The sequence below is a fragment of the Mustela nigripes genome, chromosome 16 (genome assembly GCF_022355385.1).
Source record: "Mustela nigripes isolate SB6536 chromosome 16, MUSNIG.SB6536, whole genome shotgun sequence".
Taxonomy (NCBI): Eukaryota; Metazoa; Chordata; class Mammalia; order Carnivora; family Mustelidae; genus Mustela; species Mustela nigripes.
This window is the reverse complement of record NC_081572.1, coordinates 33,552,036-33,571,967: the sequence shown is the minus strand read 5'-3', so window position 1 is coordinate 33,571,967 and position 19,932 is coordinate 33,552,036. Positions and strand designations below refer to the sequence as shown.

Below are 19,932 nucleotides of genomic sequence, written 5' to 3'. Positions count from 1 at the left end.
ATTTTTAATTTTTCATAAACATATATTTTTATCCCCAGGAGTTTTAACCCACTGAGTCACCCAGGTGCCCCATAAGGGGAGTTTTAATTAACATCTGACACAACCTAATAATTGCCCCTCAAATGGGAATTCTCCATTTGAGGTGGGAGGTGCTCCCAGGCTTTTGTGATAAGCCCCAGTATATGTTCCACATACAGTTATTGCACAAAGAATTTGTCCAGAGGTGCCTGGGCAGCTCAGTTGGTTAAGTGTCTGCCTTTGGCTTGGGTCATGATCCCAGGGTCCTGGGATAGAGCCCCACATCGGGCTCCCTGCTCAGCGAGGAGCCTGCTTCTCCCTCTCTAATAAATAAATAAAATCTTAAAAAAAAAAAAAAGCAAAAACAAAAAAGAATTTGTCCAATCAGCACTCCAGATCCTATTCTATATCGTTAAGATTCACATAATCTTATTGATTCCCATTTAGCATGTCCAATTAATATTGCTTGAAGGGCAGATTTACATGCCTTCTCTTTTACAATTATAGGTAGCTGTTCCCCAATCAGATATAATGTTCATCCCCATAATGCAACCAGGTGAAAGATAAAACCATTTCACGTAAGGCCCACTGAAACATTAATTCTCATCTAAGCTTTCATCTTGGGGCGCCTGGGTGGCTTAGTCATTAAGCGTCTGCCTTCAGGTCAGGTCATGGTCTCAGGGTCCTGGGATCGAGCCCTGCATCTGGCTCCCTGCTTAACAGGAAGCCTGCTTCTCCCTCTCCCACTCCCCCTGCTTGTGTTCCCTCTGTCACTGTGTCTCTCTCTGTCAAATAATACATAAAATCTAAAAAATTTAAAAAAAAAAACACTTTCACCTTAATTTCATCAGCCTTTACTTTCTTAGCTGTAGCTTCCATTAGGACTTCATCAATAGGTTCTGGTTTTATAACACTGACCATGGAAGGTGCTCCCCAGTCATACATAATATTCATTCCTATAAAACATTCAGATAAAAGAGACAATTTCTTTATATAAAGCCTGTTTCAACATCTAATTTTATAATCCTATAAACTCTTATATTTCTATATTTTCTCGATTGGATGGTAGTCCAAGTTAGAGCTTCATAAATAGGTTTCCATACCACAGTGCATGGAATTGTGTTGCAAAGGAGTACCAGAAATTTCTCTGTCCCCTGATCATTTTATCCACACAAGTTCATATGGCCTTGGGTGTCAGGCCAGAAAATTCTGGCCCCTTGGTAAATCTTTATCTTGATTAATAAACCTAGCCATCACCCCCAAGCAATTCTGGGTAGATTTTTCTCATTGTAATCTATACCTTCTGGCTTTAAAAATTCCTCCAAACTGAGGTCAATGAAGCAGACTAATTTGGGGCCTTTCAACATTGAGGAACTAGCAGGGAGTCCCACTGGCCAATCCAACCTTGATAGTGCTGTATCAACGTCTTTGTTTCAACACTATCAACATCCACCACTCTCGTTCCATTCCTCTATAACCTTTTAAAGCCTTCCACTCTGCTGAGACAAGTCCCCTGACATGCCCCTCTGTCTTTCCTCCATTTTCTTGTTACTTTAATGATCTTGTTTTCAGTAAAACCCATACTGAGAAACTGAGACCGCAAATCTGATAGGACTTCTCATAATGTTGTTTCATTTCTGCAAAAGTAAAGTTATATGGCATGCTCGTGCAACAGAAGCCTCCTTAATCACAGCGTCTTCCAGAACCTGAGTAATAAGCATATTCATCAAGTGAATAGCCCAGTCATCATAAAGCCAGTGCCTTAATGCTTGCATAGAAAGCACATCAGCTGCTTCATCTGCAATTGGTTCTATTTGGCAATTATGGGGGGAGTGAGGCAGTTCGCCCTTTCTCAGATAAATACAATTTCCAGTGACTTTTATCCAGTCCAACAGGATAGCTGTTCTCTGGAGAATAACCACATGTTTGTCTGGATCATGTATAGCCACATGTGCTTGTTTAACAGTGAGCTTCAGATCCTGTACCAGCCCAAACTCTTTCATACAGCGGCATTTAAAACCAAAGATACTTCTCCTTATTTACTCTTATAATCCATTTTAGTAAAGGTTCTTCAGAAAGCTGATGATACTGATCTACAAAATGAGACAAATCCTTCACACTATAACCACTGTTCTCAGTAGTTTCTTGGTTTTGCCTTTCTCCCATGTTGACTACCTTATTGGTGACCAGAGGTATTAGAGGTAATTTCTATTGCTCCAGCATTATTTTTCCCTTTGTGGTCAGCTTTGTGGCCAAAGCTCAGACCAATCAAAGTCTGAGCTTGGTCCAGCATCAAAGCCTAACCACACTTTCTTTCTTCTTAATATTATAACAATATAATATTATATTATATATATATATATATATATATATATATATATAACAATATAACAATAACCAAAGGATTACATGGTTAACATGTTTCTTCTTATTTTTCATTTCCTTACATATCCAATAAGACAACTCTATAGGAATTGGGTCTACCACCATTTCTAAATTATACTGGTAATTTTTTTTAAATGATTTTATTTATTTGAGAGACAGAGAAAAAAAGCGCTGGAGCTGGGGAAGGGGCAAAAGGGGAGGGAAAGGGAGAAGCAGACTCTGTGCTGAGCACCAAGCCCGATGCAGGGCTCAGAGGACTTGATCCCAGGACTCTGACAGCAGCACCTGAGCTGAAACCAAGAGTCAAATGCTGACTGAGCCACCCAAGCGTCCCTCCACTGTCAATTTTTACCTTTAGTCACTGATTGCAGTACAGCTGCAGTTTCATACATGGGTGACTAGGCAGCCATCCAGGGCTCAAAGGTTCTTTACTTCCTACCCTTTCATGCTTTCTCTTCATAAATCAAGTATTTCCTTGAGATAAGGCCCAATTCTAGAGAATCTCATTTTTCTGACACCAACAAAAAGAAAACTGTTTCTCTCTGCCCACAGAACACTTCTGACACCAAGTGTATGAGGGTTTTTTTTTTTTTAAGATTTTAATTATTTGTTTGACAGACAGAGATCACAAGTAGGCAGAGAGACAGGCAGAGAGAGAGGAGGAGAAAGCAGGCTCCCCGTGGAGCAGAGAGCATGACGCGGGGCTTGATCCCAGGACCCTGAGATCACGACCTGAGCTGAAGGCAGAGGCTTTAACCCACTGAGCCACTCAGGTGCCCCTGATTTTTTGTTTGTTTGTTTGTTAGTTTAAGTACATCACTTACACTTCCCACTCTGGATACCAACTGGGTATCCTATTTTAACATCCACAGACTTATGAACTCAGTCCCACAAGACTATCTTCAATTCAAATGCCAGTCACAAGTGAGGAGTCCCTAATGGGACCGATTTTTGTCTGACTTGGCTACAAAGTCAAGGGTTCCTATAATCACCCCCTCAGATTTAATAATTTGCTAGAATGGCTTGCAAAACTCAAGGAAACATTTACTTATGTTTACCAGTTTCCTATAAAGGATATTGTAATGAATACAGATGAACAGATGAAGAGGTACAAAGGATAAGGTCTAAAGGGGTTCCATGTGTTGGAACATCTGCTGCCATGGAACTGGGGTACATCACCTTCCTGGCATGCAGATGTGTGCAGCAACCCAGAAGCTCTCCTTGTAGTTTATGGATTTTTATGGAGGTATCATGTACACATGATTAAGCATTACCTCAATCTCCATCTTCTTTCCCCTTTCCTATGGATGGAGGTAGGACTGAAAGTTCTAAACTTCTAATCATGGAATGGTATTCTTGATGACCAGTCCCAACCCTGAAACTATCCAGGAATCAACCAAGAGTCAACTCATTAGAACAAAACATGCTCCTATCACCCAGGAAATTCCGAAGGGTTAGAACCTCTATGTAAAATATTCCTAATTACCCTCATTGCTCAGGAAATTATTAAAAGGGTTTTAGAAGTTCTGTTAGGAACCTGGGGAAGAGAACAAAAATAATTCTTATTATACCACACAGTTATTATTATTATGCTCTATAAGACAAAAATGAACAGGCTTAAATATAATGGAAAGAGGGTCACCTGGGTGGCTCAGTTGGTTAAGCAGCTGCTTTTGGCTCAGGTCATGATCCCAGCGTCCTGGGATCGAGTCCCACATTGGGCTCCTTGCTCGGCAGGGAGCCTGTTTCTCCCTCTGCCTCTGCCTGCCATTCTGTCTGCCTGTGCTCGCTCACTCTCCCTCTCTCTCTCTGACAAATAAATATAATCTTTAAAAAAAAATGAAAAGATACAAGTCCTCAGCCAGAAAAAAAGAAATTATGGAAAAGAAACAAATAGAAATTTTATTTTCTTTCTTAAAGATTTGTTTATTTGAGAGACAGAGAGAACACGAGTGGGGGGGGGGCAGGTGCACAGGGAGAGGGAGAAAATCTCAAGGAGACTCCCTGCTAATTGCAGAGCCTGACCCTGAGATCATGACCTGAGCCAAAATCAAGAATCGGACACTTAACCAACTAAGCCACCCAGGCACCCCACAAAGAGATACTTTAAACTGAGAAATATATACAGACAAAAAATTTCATTAAATAAGATCAAAAATAGGATAAAGGTGGTAGGGAAACCTGAAGATAGATCAATAGAAATTATCCAGTCTGAAGAAAGAGGAAAAATAAGATTGAAAAGAAAATGAAGACAACCTCTAAGATATGTGGGACAATATCTAATGGTCTGACATTCATTTCATTGGAGTTCCAGAAAGGTATATTAGTTTCTACGTAAAGGTACAGTGGAGGTGTATTAGTTTCCTGTTGATGCTATATCAAATTACAACAAATTTTGTGGCTTAAAACAACAGAAATCATTCCCTCACAAATCTAGAAGCCAGAATTCTGAAATTAAGGTGTTAGAAGGGCTGCATTCTCAGTAGAGGCTCTAGGAAAGAATCCATGACTTGCACTCTTCCAGCCTCTGGTAGCTATCAGAATTCCTTAGCTTGTGATCATTTCTCTCTCTACTCCATCTTCACATTGCCTTCTCCTTAGCGTCTCTGTGTTATCTCCTTCTCCTCTCTCCTATAAGGACACTTGTGATGGCGTTTAGGGCCTACTTGCAAAATCCAGGGGAAGAGCCTTAACTCAAAATCCTTAACTTAATTACATCAGCAAAGACTGTTTTTCCTAATAAAGTAATACTTTAATTTCTAGGATTAAGTCTTGATATCTCTGGGTAGCCGTTAGTGCACACATACAAATTTTTTTGAAGAAATAATTAGCAAAAACTCCACAAATTTGGTGAAAGTGTAAATTTACAGATCTGCTGAGATTTAAGCATCTTAGGGAATTTCAAACAGGATAAACTCACAGAAAACCACTCCCAAGAAATCATAATAAAACTACTGGATATACAAATATTGAATCGTTGTGTTGTACAACTAAAACTAATATGGTGTTGTATGTCAATTATAACTTAATTAAATGAAACAAAACAAAAAAACCTGCTGGAAACCCAAGATAAAGAAAAAAATCTTGAGAGTAGCTAGAGGAAAATAATACATAACATATGGAGGAGGAAAGACTCAAATGACTATGGATTTCTCATGAGACACCTTGGAGAATAAGAACAATGAGATATCTGTAAAATGCTGAAAGAAACTATCCAAAATTAAATGTCAATCAAAGCAGCTTTCATTATGAAAGTAAAATGAAGACATTATCTGAGTAAGAAAAACTAAGAGAATACATTGCCAGCAGACCTAATAGAAACAGAATAGAAGTTCTTCAGAACTAAGGGAAATGATACCAGGGAAACACAGAACTTGAAGCATGAAAGAAATGCAAAAGAAACGTAAATATGTAGATAAATATAAAAGACTATTTTTTTTTCACTAAAGTTCTTTAAAATTTGTATGACTATTACAACCAAAAATCATAACACCATTTGATGCAGTTTTCAAATGACAGAAATGTGATCAACATGACACAAACAGAAGAGAAGAAAACAAAGGCACATATATGGATTTAGGATTTTTTAATTATTATTATTATTTGAAAGAGAGAGAAATGGAGGGGAGGAGTCAGAGGGAAAATCAGGCTCCTTGCTGACCAGGGAGTCCAATGCAGGACTCCATCCTGGGACTCCAGGATCATGACCTGAGCCGAAGGCAGTTGCTTAACCAACTAAGCCACCCAGGTGCCCAGGATTTAGGTTTTTTGTTTGTTTGTTTGTTTTAATTTATTTTTTTTATTTTTCTTAATTTATTTTTTTTTCTTAATTTACTTATTTTCTTTATTTATTGGGACAGAGAGAAAGAGAGAGAGCACACACAGCAGTGGAGGAAGGCAGAGGGAGAGCGAGAGGGAGAAGCAGACTCCCTGTTGGGCATGGGGCCTGACGTGGGGCTTGATCCCAGAACCCTGAGATCATGACCTGAGCTTAACCAACTGAACCACCCAGGCACGCTAGATATAAAATTTTGACATTTCACTTGAAATAAACTGTGAAAGGTTAGGAATGCATATCATAATCCTTAAAATAACCATTAAAAACACTGTATCTCTGGGTGCCTAGGTGGCTCAGTGGGTTAAGCCTCTGCCTTCGGCTCAGGTCATGATCTCAGGGTCCTGGGATGGAGTCCAGCATCTGGCTCTCTGCTCAGCGGGGAGCCTGCTTCCTCCTCTTTCTCTGCCTGCCTCTCTGCCTACTTGCGCGAGCTCTCTCTCTCTCTCTCTCTCTGTGTCAAATAAATTAAAGAAACAAACAAATAAAAAAACACTGTTATCTCTAAGATATACAAATGGCCAACAAGCCCTTGAAAAGATGCTCAATATAACTAATCATTATAGAAATGCAAATCAAACCATAATGATTACATGTCAATTATACCTCAATAAAGTTGGATAAAAGAAAACCACAATGAGGTATCACCTCACATCTATTAGGAATGGCTACTACAAAAAAAGGAAGAAAGGAAGAGGGGGAGGAAGGGAAAAGATAACAGGTGTGGTGAAGATGTAGAGAAATTAACCCTTGTGCACTGTTGGGGATAATGTAAAATAGTGCAGTTGCTAAGGAAAACACTATGGCACTTCCTCAAAAAATTAAAAATTGATATAATAATTCCACTTCTAGGTGTATATCCAAAATATAAAGGAGAATCTCAAAGAGACATCTGTATACCCATATTTATAGCAGATTATTCACAAGAGACCAAAGATGGTTAGAAACCAAGCATCCATCAGCAAATGAATGGATAAACAAAATGTGATATATAGACAAAGTGGAATTATTAAGCCTTTAAAATGAAGTAAATTCTAATATTTGCTACAACAATATTTGAGATTATGCTAAGTGAAATAAGTCAGTCACAAAGACAAATACTATATAAATACATTTACATGCATTATCTAGAGCTGTCAAATTCATAGAAATACAAAGTATTATGGTATTTGCCAGGGCTTGGGAGGAGAGAAAATGGGGAGTTATTGCCTAATAGGTATGGGGTTTCAGTTTCACAAGATGGAAAAGTTCTGAAGAATGGCTGCACAACAATGTAAATATATTTAGTAATACTGAACTATGCAACTAAAATTAGTTAAGATGATAAATTTTGTTATGTGTATTTTAACAGTTAAAAATTAGAAAATCAAAGTGTTTATATCTTAGAGAGAGAACCAAAAAAGCCAATAGATAATGGAATACTAAAAATATCCAAACAATCCAAAAAAAAGGCAGAAAAAGTTAAAGAGAAAAATAAAAAAGAGGAAACAAATAGAAATCAATAAAAGGGTAACTTAAGTCCAACCACATTATTACACTAATGTAAATAATCTAAACATACCAATTAAAAGCAAAAATTGTCAGAATGAGTTTAAAAAAGATTCAACTGGGGACGCCTGGGTTGCTCAGCTGGTTAAGCAGCTGCCTTCAGCTCAGGTCATGAGCTGCGTCCTGGAATCGAGTCCCACATTGGGCTACTTGCTTGGCAGGGAGCCTGCTTCTCCCTCTGCCTCTACCTGCCACTCTGCCTGTGCTCACTCTCACTCCTCTCTCTCTGACAAATAAAAAAATAAAATCTTAAAAAAAAAAAAGAAAAAAAGATTCAACTGAAATGTAATAAACAACCCATAGATTAGGAGTAAAAGGATTGAAAAGATAACATTAAAACACTAGTCAAAAGAAGTGGGAGTTGGGGCACCTGGGTGGCTCAGTGGGTTGAGGCCTCTGCCTTCCGCTCAGGTCATGATCTCAGGGTCCCGGGATCGAGCCCCACATCGGACTCTCTGCTCAGCAGGGAGCCTGCTTCCCTTCCTCTCTTTCAGCCTGCCTCTCTCCCTGCTTGTGATCTCTCTTTGTCAAATAAATAAATAAAATATTTAAAAAAAAAAAGAAGTAGTGGGAGTTGCTCTGTATCACCATAGATAAAAAGGGATATTATACAATGTTAAAGGATCAAACTGCCAAGAAGAATTGTAATTGTGTATAGACCTAAAAACAGATCTTTAAAATACATGAAGCAAAAACTTGAATGAATAGACAAATTCATAATTATACTTGGAGCCTTCACTATTTCTCTCAATAATGGATAGAATAAGTAGAAAGTCAACAAAGACTGAGAAGACCTGAATAACACTATCAACCAACTTGACCTAAGATATATGTAGAATTCTCTACCCACCAACAGCATTCTTTTCAAGAAAAGAATACATTCTTTTCAAGTGTACCTATAGCACTTATCAAGATATATGATAGTCTGGGGGCACCTAGCTGGCTCAGCTCCATCAGCAGAATGTGTGTGATTCTTGATCTTGGGGTTGTGAGTTCAAGCCCCACATTGGGCAGAGAGATTACTTAAATAAATAAAAAATAAACTAAAAATATCTTTTAAAAAGAGACATGATATTCTAGGTCATAATACAATTTCATTTTTTAATAGATTTATTTATTTGAAAGAATGAGACAGGGAAAGAGAACATGTGAGCTCGAGCTGGGAGGAGGGGCAGAGGAGAGGGAGATGCAGGCTTCCTGCTTAGCAGGCCTGAGCTAAAGGCAGAAGCTTAACTGGCTCAGCCACCCAGAGACCCCTAGATCATAATACAAATTTTAAAGAATTGAAATCACAGAAAGTATGGTCTCTGAATATATCAGAATTAAATGAGAAACCAATAATAGAAAGATATCTAGAAAAGTCATAAATATTTGGAAATTAGCACACTTCTAATTAACCCTCGGGTCAAATAAGTCATCACAGGGAAGTTAAAAAATATTCTGAACTGAGTTCAAATAAAAATACAACATATGAAATGTATGAGACTCAGCCAAAGCAGTGCTCAGAGAGAAATGCATAAAATCACATGCCTATATTAGAAAAAAAATCTATGATCTAAACTTCCACCTTTAGGGGCACCTAAGTGGCTCAGCTGATTAAGCGTCTGTGTGGCTTCTGCCTAGGTCATTATCTCAGGATCCTGGGTTTGAACCCCTTATCGGGATCCCTGCTCAATGGGGAGTCTGCTTCTCCTTCTCCCTCTCCTCCTCACTCATTCTCTCTGTCTCTCAAATAAATAAATGATATCTTTTTAAAAAATTAAAAAAAGAAATTTCCACCGTTAGAGGGGTACATGGCTAGCTCAGTCAGAGCATGAGACTTTTAATCTCAGGGTCATGAATTCAAGCCCAACGTTGGGCATGAAGCCTACTTAAAAATAAACAAACTTACACCTTTAGAGACCACATAAACAAAAGCAAATTAAATCCAAAGCAAACAGAAGGGAAATAATAAAGAGCAGAAATCAGTAAAATTAAAAATAGGGAAACTACAGAGAAAAATAACACCAAAATAAAAGAAACCAAATTTTACTGAAAATACCAATAGGAGTGCCTCAGTGGCTCCGCTGGTTAAGCACTGAACTTAGTTTTGGCTCAGGTCATGATCTCAGGGTTGTGGGGTCAGGCTCCACGCTCAGCACACAGTCTACCTGAGTTCTCTCCCGTTCCCATTCCCTTTCCCTCCCCTTGTGCCTCTCTCCCTCCTCCCCTTTCTTCTCGTTCTGGTACTCTCATCTCTCTCTCGAAAATAAATAAAATAAAACAAAATAAAGGAAAATACTAACAAAATCTATAAACTTCTAGCCATACTAGGAAAAAAAGAGACACAAATTACCAAAATCAGGAATGTGAGGGTAACATCATCGCAGACACCACAGATATTTAAGAGAGTATTACACACACCTTTAGGCCAATTCATCCATAACAAATCACCAAAGCTCACTCAGGAAGAACTATATAACCTGAATAATTCTATATCCATTAAAAAAATTAAATTTGTAGTTTAAAACCTGTCCATAAAGAAAATTTTTTTCCAAGTAGGTTCACTGGCAAATCTACCAAATTGTAAAGAAATAATACTAATTCCATACAATCTTCTTTGAAAATAGAAGGAGGGGAAACATTTCCAATTCAGGAGCACAACCCTGTTACCAAAGCCAGATAAATACATTATAAGAAAGGCAATATCTCCCATAAACACAGATGCAAAATCCACCACAAAACATTTGAAAATAATATGCAACACATGAAAAGGATAATATACTACCACCCAATGCGTTTTATCCTGTAAATGCAAGGCTGATTCAACTTTTAAAAACTAACTGACAGGGGTGCCTGGGTGGCTCAGTGGGTTAAAGCCTCTGCCTTTGGCTCGGGTCGTGATCCCAGGGTCCTGGGATCGAGTCCCACATCGGGTTCTCTGCTCAGTGGGGAGCCTGCTTCCTCCTCCTCTCTCTCTGCCTGCCTCTCTGCCTACTTATGATCTCTGTCTGTCAAATTAATAAATAAATAAAATCTTTAACAAAAAAAAAGACTAACTGACATAATTCACCATATTAATAGAGTAAAAAGAAAAACTGTATGATTTCTCCAAAAAGACAGGAAAAGCATTTGACAGAATTAAGATCTACCTGTGATAAAAACTTAGTAATCTTAGAAAGGAACTTACCTAACCTGAAAAATGACATCTACAAAAGAAAAACTACAGGTAATATAATAGTGTAAGACTGAATGGTTTTTTCCCTGAAACAGAAACAAGGCAAGGACATCTACTCTGACCGTTCGTATTCAACATTTTGAACAACAGTTCAAACCAACACAATAAAAAATAAATGACATAGAGCTTGGAAGGGAAAAGGCTATCTCTCTTGACAAACAACACTAAATACAAAGTATGAAAGAATTTACAAAAATCCCCAAAGCTAATGAGAAACTGGCAATGTCATTCAAAGCCACAATTTATGACCTCCAGATCTTTATATGAAACTGCCAACTGGATATCTTCACTTGTATGTCCCAGGAACTCAACTCCTAAGACTATTTCCACAACTGAATTTATTATCCCTCCAAAACTGGTCTTTAAAAATACATGTTTCCAGGGCACCTGGCTGGCTCAGTCGCTGGTGCATGCAACCCTTGATCTCAGGGTTGTAAGTTCAAGTCCCATGCTGGGTGTAGAAACTACTTAAAAATATTAGATAGATAGATAGATAGATAGATAGGGGCGCCTGGATGGCTCAGTGGGTTAAGCCTCTGCCTTCGGCTCCGGTCGTGATCCCAGGGTCCTGGGATCAAGCCCCGAATCGGGCTCTCTGCTCAGCAGGGAGCCTGCTTCTTCCTCTCTCTCTCTGCCTGCCTCTCTGCCTACTTGTAATCTCTCTCTGTCAAATAAATAAATAAATAAATCTTTAAAAAAAAAAAAAAAAACTAAATAGCTTTCCAATGGAATAAATCCCTAGATGAGACCCACAAAATCTTTCATTTTCTAGCCCATATGTATTCTTACTATTCCCTCAGATGCACCCTACTGTTTCAGAAACAAACAAAAAAATTCCTTCAAAGGGCCATTATGTTCAATAACATGCCTTTCCACCTAATGTTATTTTTATCTGAAATGTCCATCCATTTACTGCTTGTGTCCTGGCAAATTTTGACATATTCTTCAAGATTCATCTCAAATACCACAAATTTAATGAAGCAGTTCCTTCCTGACAAAGTTAAATGCTCCTGTTCTTGTTTCCATTGCATCTCATGCAACCTTCAATTATAGTGTTTATTCCAATACACTACAATTATTTGTTTGGAGACTGTGGGAGGACTGTGTTTTTTTAATGTCTACCTCTTCAACGTCTAGTACAATTCTTGACATTTAGTACTCAGCAAATGCTGTTTGAATTAATCAATTAAAATACCTATTTCTACATTCTAGTTGCCAGTGGAAAGAAAATGTATCAGATAAGTCTGTCACTGTCAAATCTTGTCATCACCTCAGTACTCTTCTTCAAATGTTACTTTTCGTCAAGTTGTTTGAGTGGATTGCAGTTCCAATCATACTAGCAAATTCTGAATATGTACTAATTAATATACCTGCAGTGTGTTATGAATGTGTTAAAATAAGAATTTATACATTACAGTGAGATATAAAAATGTAATAAAATTTAAATGTACCTAATGTATTAAAATTATCAATGTACTAAAAGACTGATGCCCCATTATAACCATAGCTAAATTACATGAGACTCTCTTCTTTCTGTTTTCTTAAATCACCATACCTTTTAAAGTTTAAAATAAAAATATTCACGTTGTAGGGGCACCCGGGTGGCTCAGTTAAGCGTTTGCCTTCGACTCAGGTCATGATCCTAGGATCCTGGGATCCAGCCCCGCATTGGGCTCCCTGCTCAGCAGGAAGCTTGCTTCTCTCTCTCCTACTCCCCCTGCTTGTGTTCCCTCTCTCGCTGTGTCTGTCAAATAAACAAATAAAATCTTAAAAAAAAAAAAAAAATCCGTGTTGTAGGTGGAATGAAAGGATATATACAAAAATATGTCTCCTTCAAAAACTCACTACAGTCCAGAGCCTGGCCTTTGCTATGGTCCTAATATTTGTGTTCCCTACAAAATTCATACACTAAATCCTAAAGTCCAATGTGATGGTATTAGGAGGTGAAGATGATTAGGTCATTAGGTGATTAGGTCATGAGGGCACAGCCCTTATGAATGAGATTCCAAAGAGTTTCCTCCACCCTTCCACCATAGAAGGACATAGCAAGAATATGAAACATTCAAGGAAACAGGTACTCACCAGACACCAAATCTGCCAGCACTTTGATGGTAAACTTCTTCAGCTCCTGAAGTGTGAGAAATAAATTTGTTGTTTATGAGCTACCTAATCAGTGACTTTGCAGCCCCAATGGACTAAGACAGCCTTACTGACCCAGAAACTGAATCTGTCAGCAAGAAATTATGTTAATCAAGCTCATGGAAACCTATTAATATTAGAAAAATAAATTAAAAGCCCAATATCTTGGGGCGCCTGAGTGGCTCAGTGGGTTAAGCCTCTGCCTTCGGCTCAGGTCATGGTCCCAGGGTCCTGGGATTGAGTCCTGCATCGGGCTCTCTGCTGAGCAGGGATCCTACTCCCCCCCCACCCCCGCTTGCCTCTCCGCCTACTTGTGATCTCTCTCTGTTAAATAAATTTAAAAATAATAATAATAACAATTAAAAAAAAAAGCCCAATATCTTAACAGTGTGAAGCAGATCTAATACAATTAGGGGGTGGATGTGGGGGTGTGGGGAGGAGAGTTCCTCTCTAAGCAAGCGAAAGAGTTTGGTGATAGAACTAGAACTAATCTGACTTAAGTACAGCCTCAAATTGGTTAACCAAGGATAAACGGTGTGCTCAGTTGTACTCTGATACAGGAGAAAATAAAGTGCAAACAACTTCATGATTAAAAAGCCTCAGAAAGTACACACAACTAAACTAATTTGGGCAAAACTGTGAATGGTTCTAAGTCAGGTAGTGACCAATATAAAGACAAAGTATCACTCATTCCACTACATAGTCAACTCCTAGCCTATATATGAAAATTTATTGTCTCTAATGAAGAAAGAAAACCCCTTACCAAGTAAGTGCAGCCCCACAGGGCATGGAATATTTAATTCAATACTGTAGGAAGACTATTAAGAGTTATTTACCTGACATCAATTTAATTCAGTACTGTAGAAAGACTATTAAGAGTTATTTACTTGACGTCAATTTCTATAAATTAAAAGTAAAAGGCTTGCAGTTCAGAGTGGAAAGGCTTATGGTAATTGTGCGGGATGGCGGAAGATTCATGGAATACATTTAGTACCGTTTAAAATACCTTTTCACCAGGAATCAAGAGGCAGGGTTGTTTCTTTTAAGATTTTTTCCTAATAAGCTTATCACTTTAGGACTTATAAAGAAGACAGCACAGTTCCCTATATTCCATACAAAATAGGGTTTTTAAATTTAACATCTACTTCTTCTGCCACCAACTCTCTCTCCGACTTCTCTTAGCTTCTCCTCCCTCAAGTTTTGGTAGGGTCTAGCTCACAGCGCGCCAACTGTAGCATCATAACGAAAAGCCTTTCCATTTCAGTTAAAACTTCACCACCCAGCCACAACTCGGTCAGGGGTTAAGCTCGAGAAACGCAAACGCGAACACCGGAACGCTCTCGCTCCGTCCAGCTCTTTCAGAGACTGGCCGAGCCCGCAGCTGACGTGGCATCTCTAACCCGGGTCCCAGGAGACCGGCGTGAAGCGAGACCAGGGGGATGGGCAGCCTCCACGGGGCAGGTGTGCCCAGGATCCTTCGGGACGAGCCGGGGCCGGCCTCAGACAACCCCCAACATCAGGTCTCTCCTCCGAGGGCAGGCTACCGGAACCGAAACATTTTTAACTCAAAATGTCCAGATCTCTGAGGCTTGTGGCGGATTACACGTATATACGCACACAGAGACGGCGGCTTGTGGTTTAATGCAGACGCCTATACCGGCGGTCTTCAGGCGCAGCCCACTACTAGCCACAGGTACCAACCCCACGCGGCCTCACGGCTGCCGGGTCCCCAGGCGCCTCTTGTCGCTCTGCGCGCTGCGCGGGGGCGGGCACGCGGCGGGCAGCGCACGCGCGCGTGAGGACGTCCGGGGAGCGCGCGCGCCGCCGCGCTGGGCCGGAGTTGCCGGTAATGGGGTTTGAAGGTAATGGCCTTGGTTGAAGGCCTCGCGGCGGGGTCTTCCGCTGTTGCTGCGCTCGCTGCCGAGGCCTCCGTTCACTCTTCGTCATGAGAGGTCAGGCCTGGGAGAAGCGGGCGGAGGCCGGGGACCGCGGCGAATGGGGCTTGGGGGGGGGGGGGGGGCGGGGTTGGAGGTGGAAATAAATGGGGCACTCGAAGCTCGAACGTGGGTGGAAAACTGAGTCCTGGGGATTCCGGAAGAGTTGCGTGCGTTTGCTTTTAATTTTTTCGTCCCCTTTCTTGCATGTGTTTGGAGGAAAGTGGGAAGGTTCTACGTTTTTATTTATGGAAAAAGATACAGAAACTGTCTCGTTCAACGTTGGTCTTCGGAGGTTTGAGGGAATAAATAGCACCTGTGGCGTTGGGAGCATTGGTGAAAGCCTTTGAAGGCATTAAAAATCACACCGCCGTACAGTAACTGAAGAAAAAAAAATTCAGACTTAGGAATGAAATAGAATGACAGAACATGCCCTGTCGTTAACCCTATTTTCTCCTACCAGCAGTCTGGGATAAGGCTCTGCGTTCAGTCGGCTGGGATTGACTCTCTAGCATCTTTCTGCCCACACTGGTCATTTAGGGATCCTTCCCTGCCAGTGTCTGTTGTTCTTCCCACCCCCAACCCCCACGTCCCCAAAGATGATGACATTTTTAATAGGCAGACTATATTAACTATCCTTACTCAGAGTAAAGAGTTACCTAGCAATTACATGGCGACTCCCCAAGTCTACCTATTTTAAAGGTATTTGGGTCGCTTTCTTTTATGGGGGACGGTAATACTCTTGGAAGTAGTTATTAGAAAGCTTTTAAGCCTTGGGAAAGCTATTTCAGCATAAAACGAAATTTGTCGGTTACCTAAGTGAAATGTGTTTATTATCAGTTTTCCATGATACTTTAAAAGGCAGTAAAATTTAATTTTTTTTCTTCCTAGCCTTTCTAAGCATTAAAAAATACAGTCTGACTTTTATGGAATGTAGAATCTCCATCAGAGATGAAACTGCTCTATTCGGGCTGAGTAAATGTACTGATGTATTCAAGTATGAATGAGTATTCATACATTATTAACATCTGCTGGGCACTCATACTTTGACTATTTTGTGCTTTCCTTCTGTCATTAGAGAAGGCACCTGAAACTAATTTTTTTTTTTGTACCAGATGTTCCCTAAAAAATAGTTTGGGTACAGCCTTTGCATTAAGGGAAGGGGGATGAGTCTAGTAACAAGTGATAGATAACCTGAAGATAATTCATCAACTGTGACTATTGGCCTTTAGAATAAAGGATTCCTACGAGAAGTATTTGTCTGTATTTAACTGTTCACTTAGAATATTTTCTGCTCTTTGATTTTTAGGAGATAGAGCCCTGAAACAAAGAAATCTGGATCACAGGAAAAGTATTCAAGGGTCATGCAAGCCCACTGTAGCCAACTGCACAGCCCTCCAGGAGCTGCAGGCAGTGAGGATGCCTCAGTCTCCCAATGTGTCCATACAAAATTGACAGGAGAAGGTTCTTGTCTTCATTCAGGAGATGTTCATATCCAGATAAACTCCATACCTAAAGAATATGCTGAAAATCCAACCTCCAGAAATATAAGGTCAGGTGTCCATAGCTGTACCCATGGATGTATACATAGCCGCTCACGGAGTCATTCCCACAATGAAGCAAGGCAGCCCGATGATACTGCCACAGAGGCTGGAGATCATGGTAGTAGCTCCTTCTCAGAATTCCGCTATCTCTTCAAGTGGTTACACAGAAGTCTTCCATATATTTTGATTCTGGGTGTCAAACTTGTTATGCAGCATATAACAGGTAGAGTATAATAAAACATTGAATTGTTTCATTGTCAGTTAATTTTACTTCTTTATTGGTAATCTACTTGAAGCTTTGTATTTTGTTAGCTTTTAAAATTATATATTTTTCCTTTAAATTAATGTCATTGTGTTAGCTCTTGGATTTTTTTTTTCCGTTCAATTAACTGGAACTTATTTCCTAACAGGAATTTCTCTTGGAATTGGGCTGCTTACAACTTTTATGTATGCAAACAAAAGCATTGTAAATCAGGTTTTTCTAAGAGTAAGTATAACAAATAACTGAAAAAAACATTAAATGTTTCTCTCTGTAGAATTAATTATATACTCGCTTTTGAGAGAAATAGGAATTAAGATAGTTTTCTTGAAAATTTAAATAGACATGTTATAGCATCCATGATATATTAAATTTTGTTATCTAAATGATCTGTCCTAACACTACATTGTTTCACTTTATTTTCTTTGTATGTTGAGTCCCTGATAGAAAAACTTAATAGGATTAAAAGATTTAGAATTCACTATTTGATCTGATTTGTCAAGTGTCCTCATATTTTGAGTAATTTGACCAAACTATATAATATCATTAAAAACTTTAGCTGTTGCCCTATAAAATTTTAAAATAGTTAAATAAAAAATATACATCAAATAGGTATTAAACTGTTTAGGTCTCTCTTATTTAAAGATAATTAAACCCAAATAGTTTTTCCATAACACAAATGACAAATTATTAGTCATATAAACTATTGGGGAAAATAGGATTAGTTTATAAAATTTCACCTTAAAGCAACTTTGAAGGGCTGTATCTCTGTAAAGGATCATGCATTCTGACCTGGATGTTTGTAGTTAGAACCTATCAAATGTAATGTAATGTAATGTAATGTAATTCAGGGTTTAAAATAGGTAAAACTTTTATAGATTTTATTTATTTGACAGAGAGAGAGAGAGACAGCGAGAGAGGGAACACAAGCAGGGAGAGTGGAAGAGGGAGAAGCAGGCTTCCCACTGAGCACGGAGCCTGATACACGACTCCAGGATCAGGACCTGAGCCAAAGGCAGACACTTAACTAACTGAGCCACCCAGGTGCCCCTGAAACTTTTAATTAAACATATAAAACAATTTTAAGGGGCGCCTGGATAGCTCAATCGGTTAAGCATCCTACTCTTGATTGTGGCTCAGGTCTTTGTGAGACCAAGCCTCTGTCAGTCTCTGAGCTCAGTGGGCAGGCTGCTGCTTGTCCCTTTCCGCTCCCCCTCCCTGCACCTCATGCTCTCTCTCTTAAATAAATAAAATCTTTCCTTAAAACAATTTAATTAAGGGGTGCCTGGGTGGCTCAGTCAGTTAAGTGTCTGCCTGCCTTTGGCTCCGGTCATGATCCTATAGAAGCAGGGAGCCTGCTTCTCCCTCTCCCTCTGCTCCTACCCCTGCTTGTGCTCGCTCTGTCAAATAAACACATAAAATCTTTTTTAAAAAATCTAAGTGATACTAATAACACATCACCTTGTTAAAATCTTACTGAATTCTTTGAAAATTTTGAAAATTATACTTACAAATCCTGATAAATGCATTTTTAAAGTTCTGTTTTGTCAGGGAGGCAAAAATAGGCAAAAATACCTTTGCAGAGATAAAGTTTGTACTTGGACAGGTCCTTTATGTTAGCTTGTAGAAGTTTGGGTTTCTTTGAAACCTAGGTAATGTGGGTAATGTTTTAATACAGTGAGGAAACTTGTATTTTAAAAATTTATGAGTTCTGTTTTGTTCACTAAGAGTGTGCTGATGTATAATTTAACAATATTTTTATTAAGATTAATCTATTAAAATGTTCTAAGTTAATAAAAATATTCATTAATTAAAATAGTTTAATGACATAATTCTGGCATAATTCATAGTAACAAATTATAAAATTGTTTATTTTTCAGGAAAGGTGCTCAAAGATTCAGTGTGCTTGGTTACTGGTATTCTTAGCAGGATCTTCTGTTCTTTTATATTACACCTTTCATTCTCAGTCACTTTATTACAGGTAATTTGAGGTCCAAATACACAATCACATTTTTTATGTAATCATTTATTCCATAGCACTTTGCATATATCTTAACTTGTATATAATTATTGTTAGAGTTCAATTTTTACTTATTCCTTTCCTTCCAAAATTAAGAGGTCTAAGTGACTCATTCAGATTTATATATCAGTGCCTTGGCTTAGAGGTGCTATTTAATTTTTGATACTTAAATTTTTACTTATATAATCAATAGTATTGAATACCATTCAGTTGTTTCTGGTGGTCTTTTTAAATTTTTATTTAGTTTTGACAGAAATTTTATATGTATAAGATAATACAACATGATGTTTTGATATGTATACATTATGAAACGATTACACAATCAAGCTAGTTAACATCCATCACCTACTTTAGTTATGTGTGTGTGGTGAGAACATGTGATCTGTTTCTAGAAACAAGGCAAAGACTTAGTAAAGGACAGTAGTTAAATTTCCATGTCAGATGGAAATGTTTTGAATTTTTGGCTCTAATCAGGTAATTAGAAGTTTTGGCTTCAGTAGAGCTGGAGAGATGTTACAATCTAGGATATAGTTTCTAGGGGGAAACAGTACCACTCAGATTGCATTGAGGTAGGTAAGTAGGAAGGGGGTTAAGAATAAAAGATGACACCTAAGACTTAGTCTTAGCAACTGGCTGGATGGTGGTACCATTTATGGGCTGGCAAAGACTGGGGAAGGAACTGATTTTGCTTTGGACATGTTAAGTTGGTGAGATCATGTAGAACTGTTAAAGAGATTATAGCTATATGTCATGAGCTTAGAGTCAAGGTTAGGGCTATAAATTTTGGTGGTATCCAGCATGTGGCTGATATTTAAAAACTATGGAACTCTTCAAGACTAATGAGGGACAGAAAATGTAGACAGGAAAGGGGGCAGGACTGCACATCCCTATAATTAGAGGAGGAGGAGTAAAGGAGATTTAAGGAACCATCCATCACATAATGAGAACTAGAAGAGTGTGATGTTAGAAGTCTAGGAAGAAGGGGCGCCTGGGTGGCTCAGTAGGTTAAAGCCTCTGCCTTCGGCTCAGGTCA

General features: G+C 38.9%; 1 protein-coding gene and 1 long non-coding RNA gene across 4 annotated transcripts in view; one reads left to right on the top strand and one right to left on the bottom strand.

The window, feature by feature from the left end:
* LOC132003620 (uncharacterized) overlaps window positions 1–14,848 on the bottom strand; it is a 173,356-nt gene extending 158,508 nt beyond the window's left edge. The window contains exons 1-3 of one of the 2 annotated variants that reach the window (XR_009400253.1): window positions 14,760–14,848; window positions 13,086–13,131; window positions 856–974 (exon numbers count right to left, since the gene is read on the bottom strand). This is a non-coding gene — a long non-coding RNA (uncharacterized LOC132003620). The remainder of the gene's footprint in view (window positions 1–855; window positions 975–13,085; window positions 13,132–14,759) is intronic. The other variant, XR_009400252.1, reaches the window with a different exon arrangement.
* Window positions 14,495–19,932, top strand: part of RNFT1 (ring finger protein, transmembrane 1) — a 12,542-nt gene continuing 7,104 nt past the window's right edge. The window contains exons 1-4 of one of the 2 annotated variants that reach the window (XM_059379207.1): window positions 14,495–14,835; window positions 16,386–16,843; window positions 17,031–17,107; window positions 18,760–18,860. In XM_059379207.1, the coding sequence (XP_059235190.1) occupies window positions 16,441–16,843; window positions 17,031–17,107; window positions 18,760–18,860 (581 nt within the window). In that variant the 5' untranslated portion in view covers window positions 14,495–14,835; window positions 16,386–16,440. Of the gene's footprint in view, window positions 14,836–14,943; window positions 15,095–16,385; window positions 16,844–17,030; window positions 17,108–18,759; window positions 18,861–19,932 lie in introns of those variants that run through there. The other variant, XM_059379206.1, reaches the window with a different exon arrangement.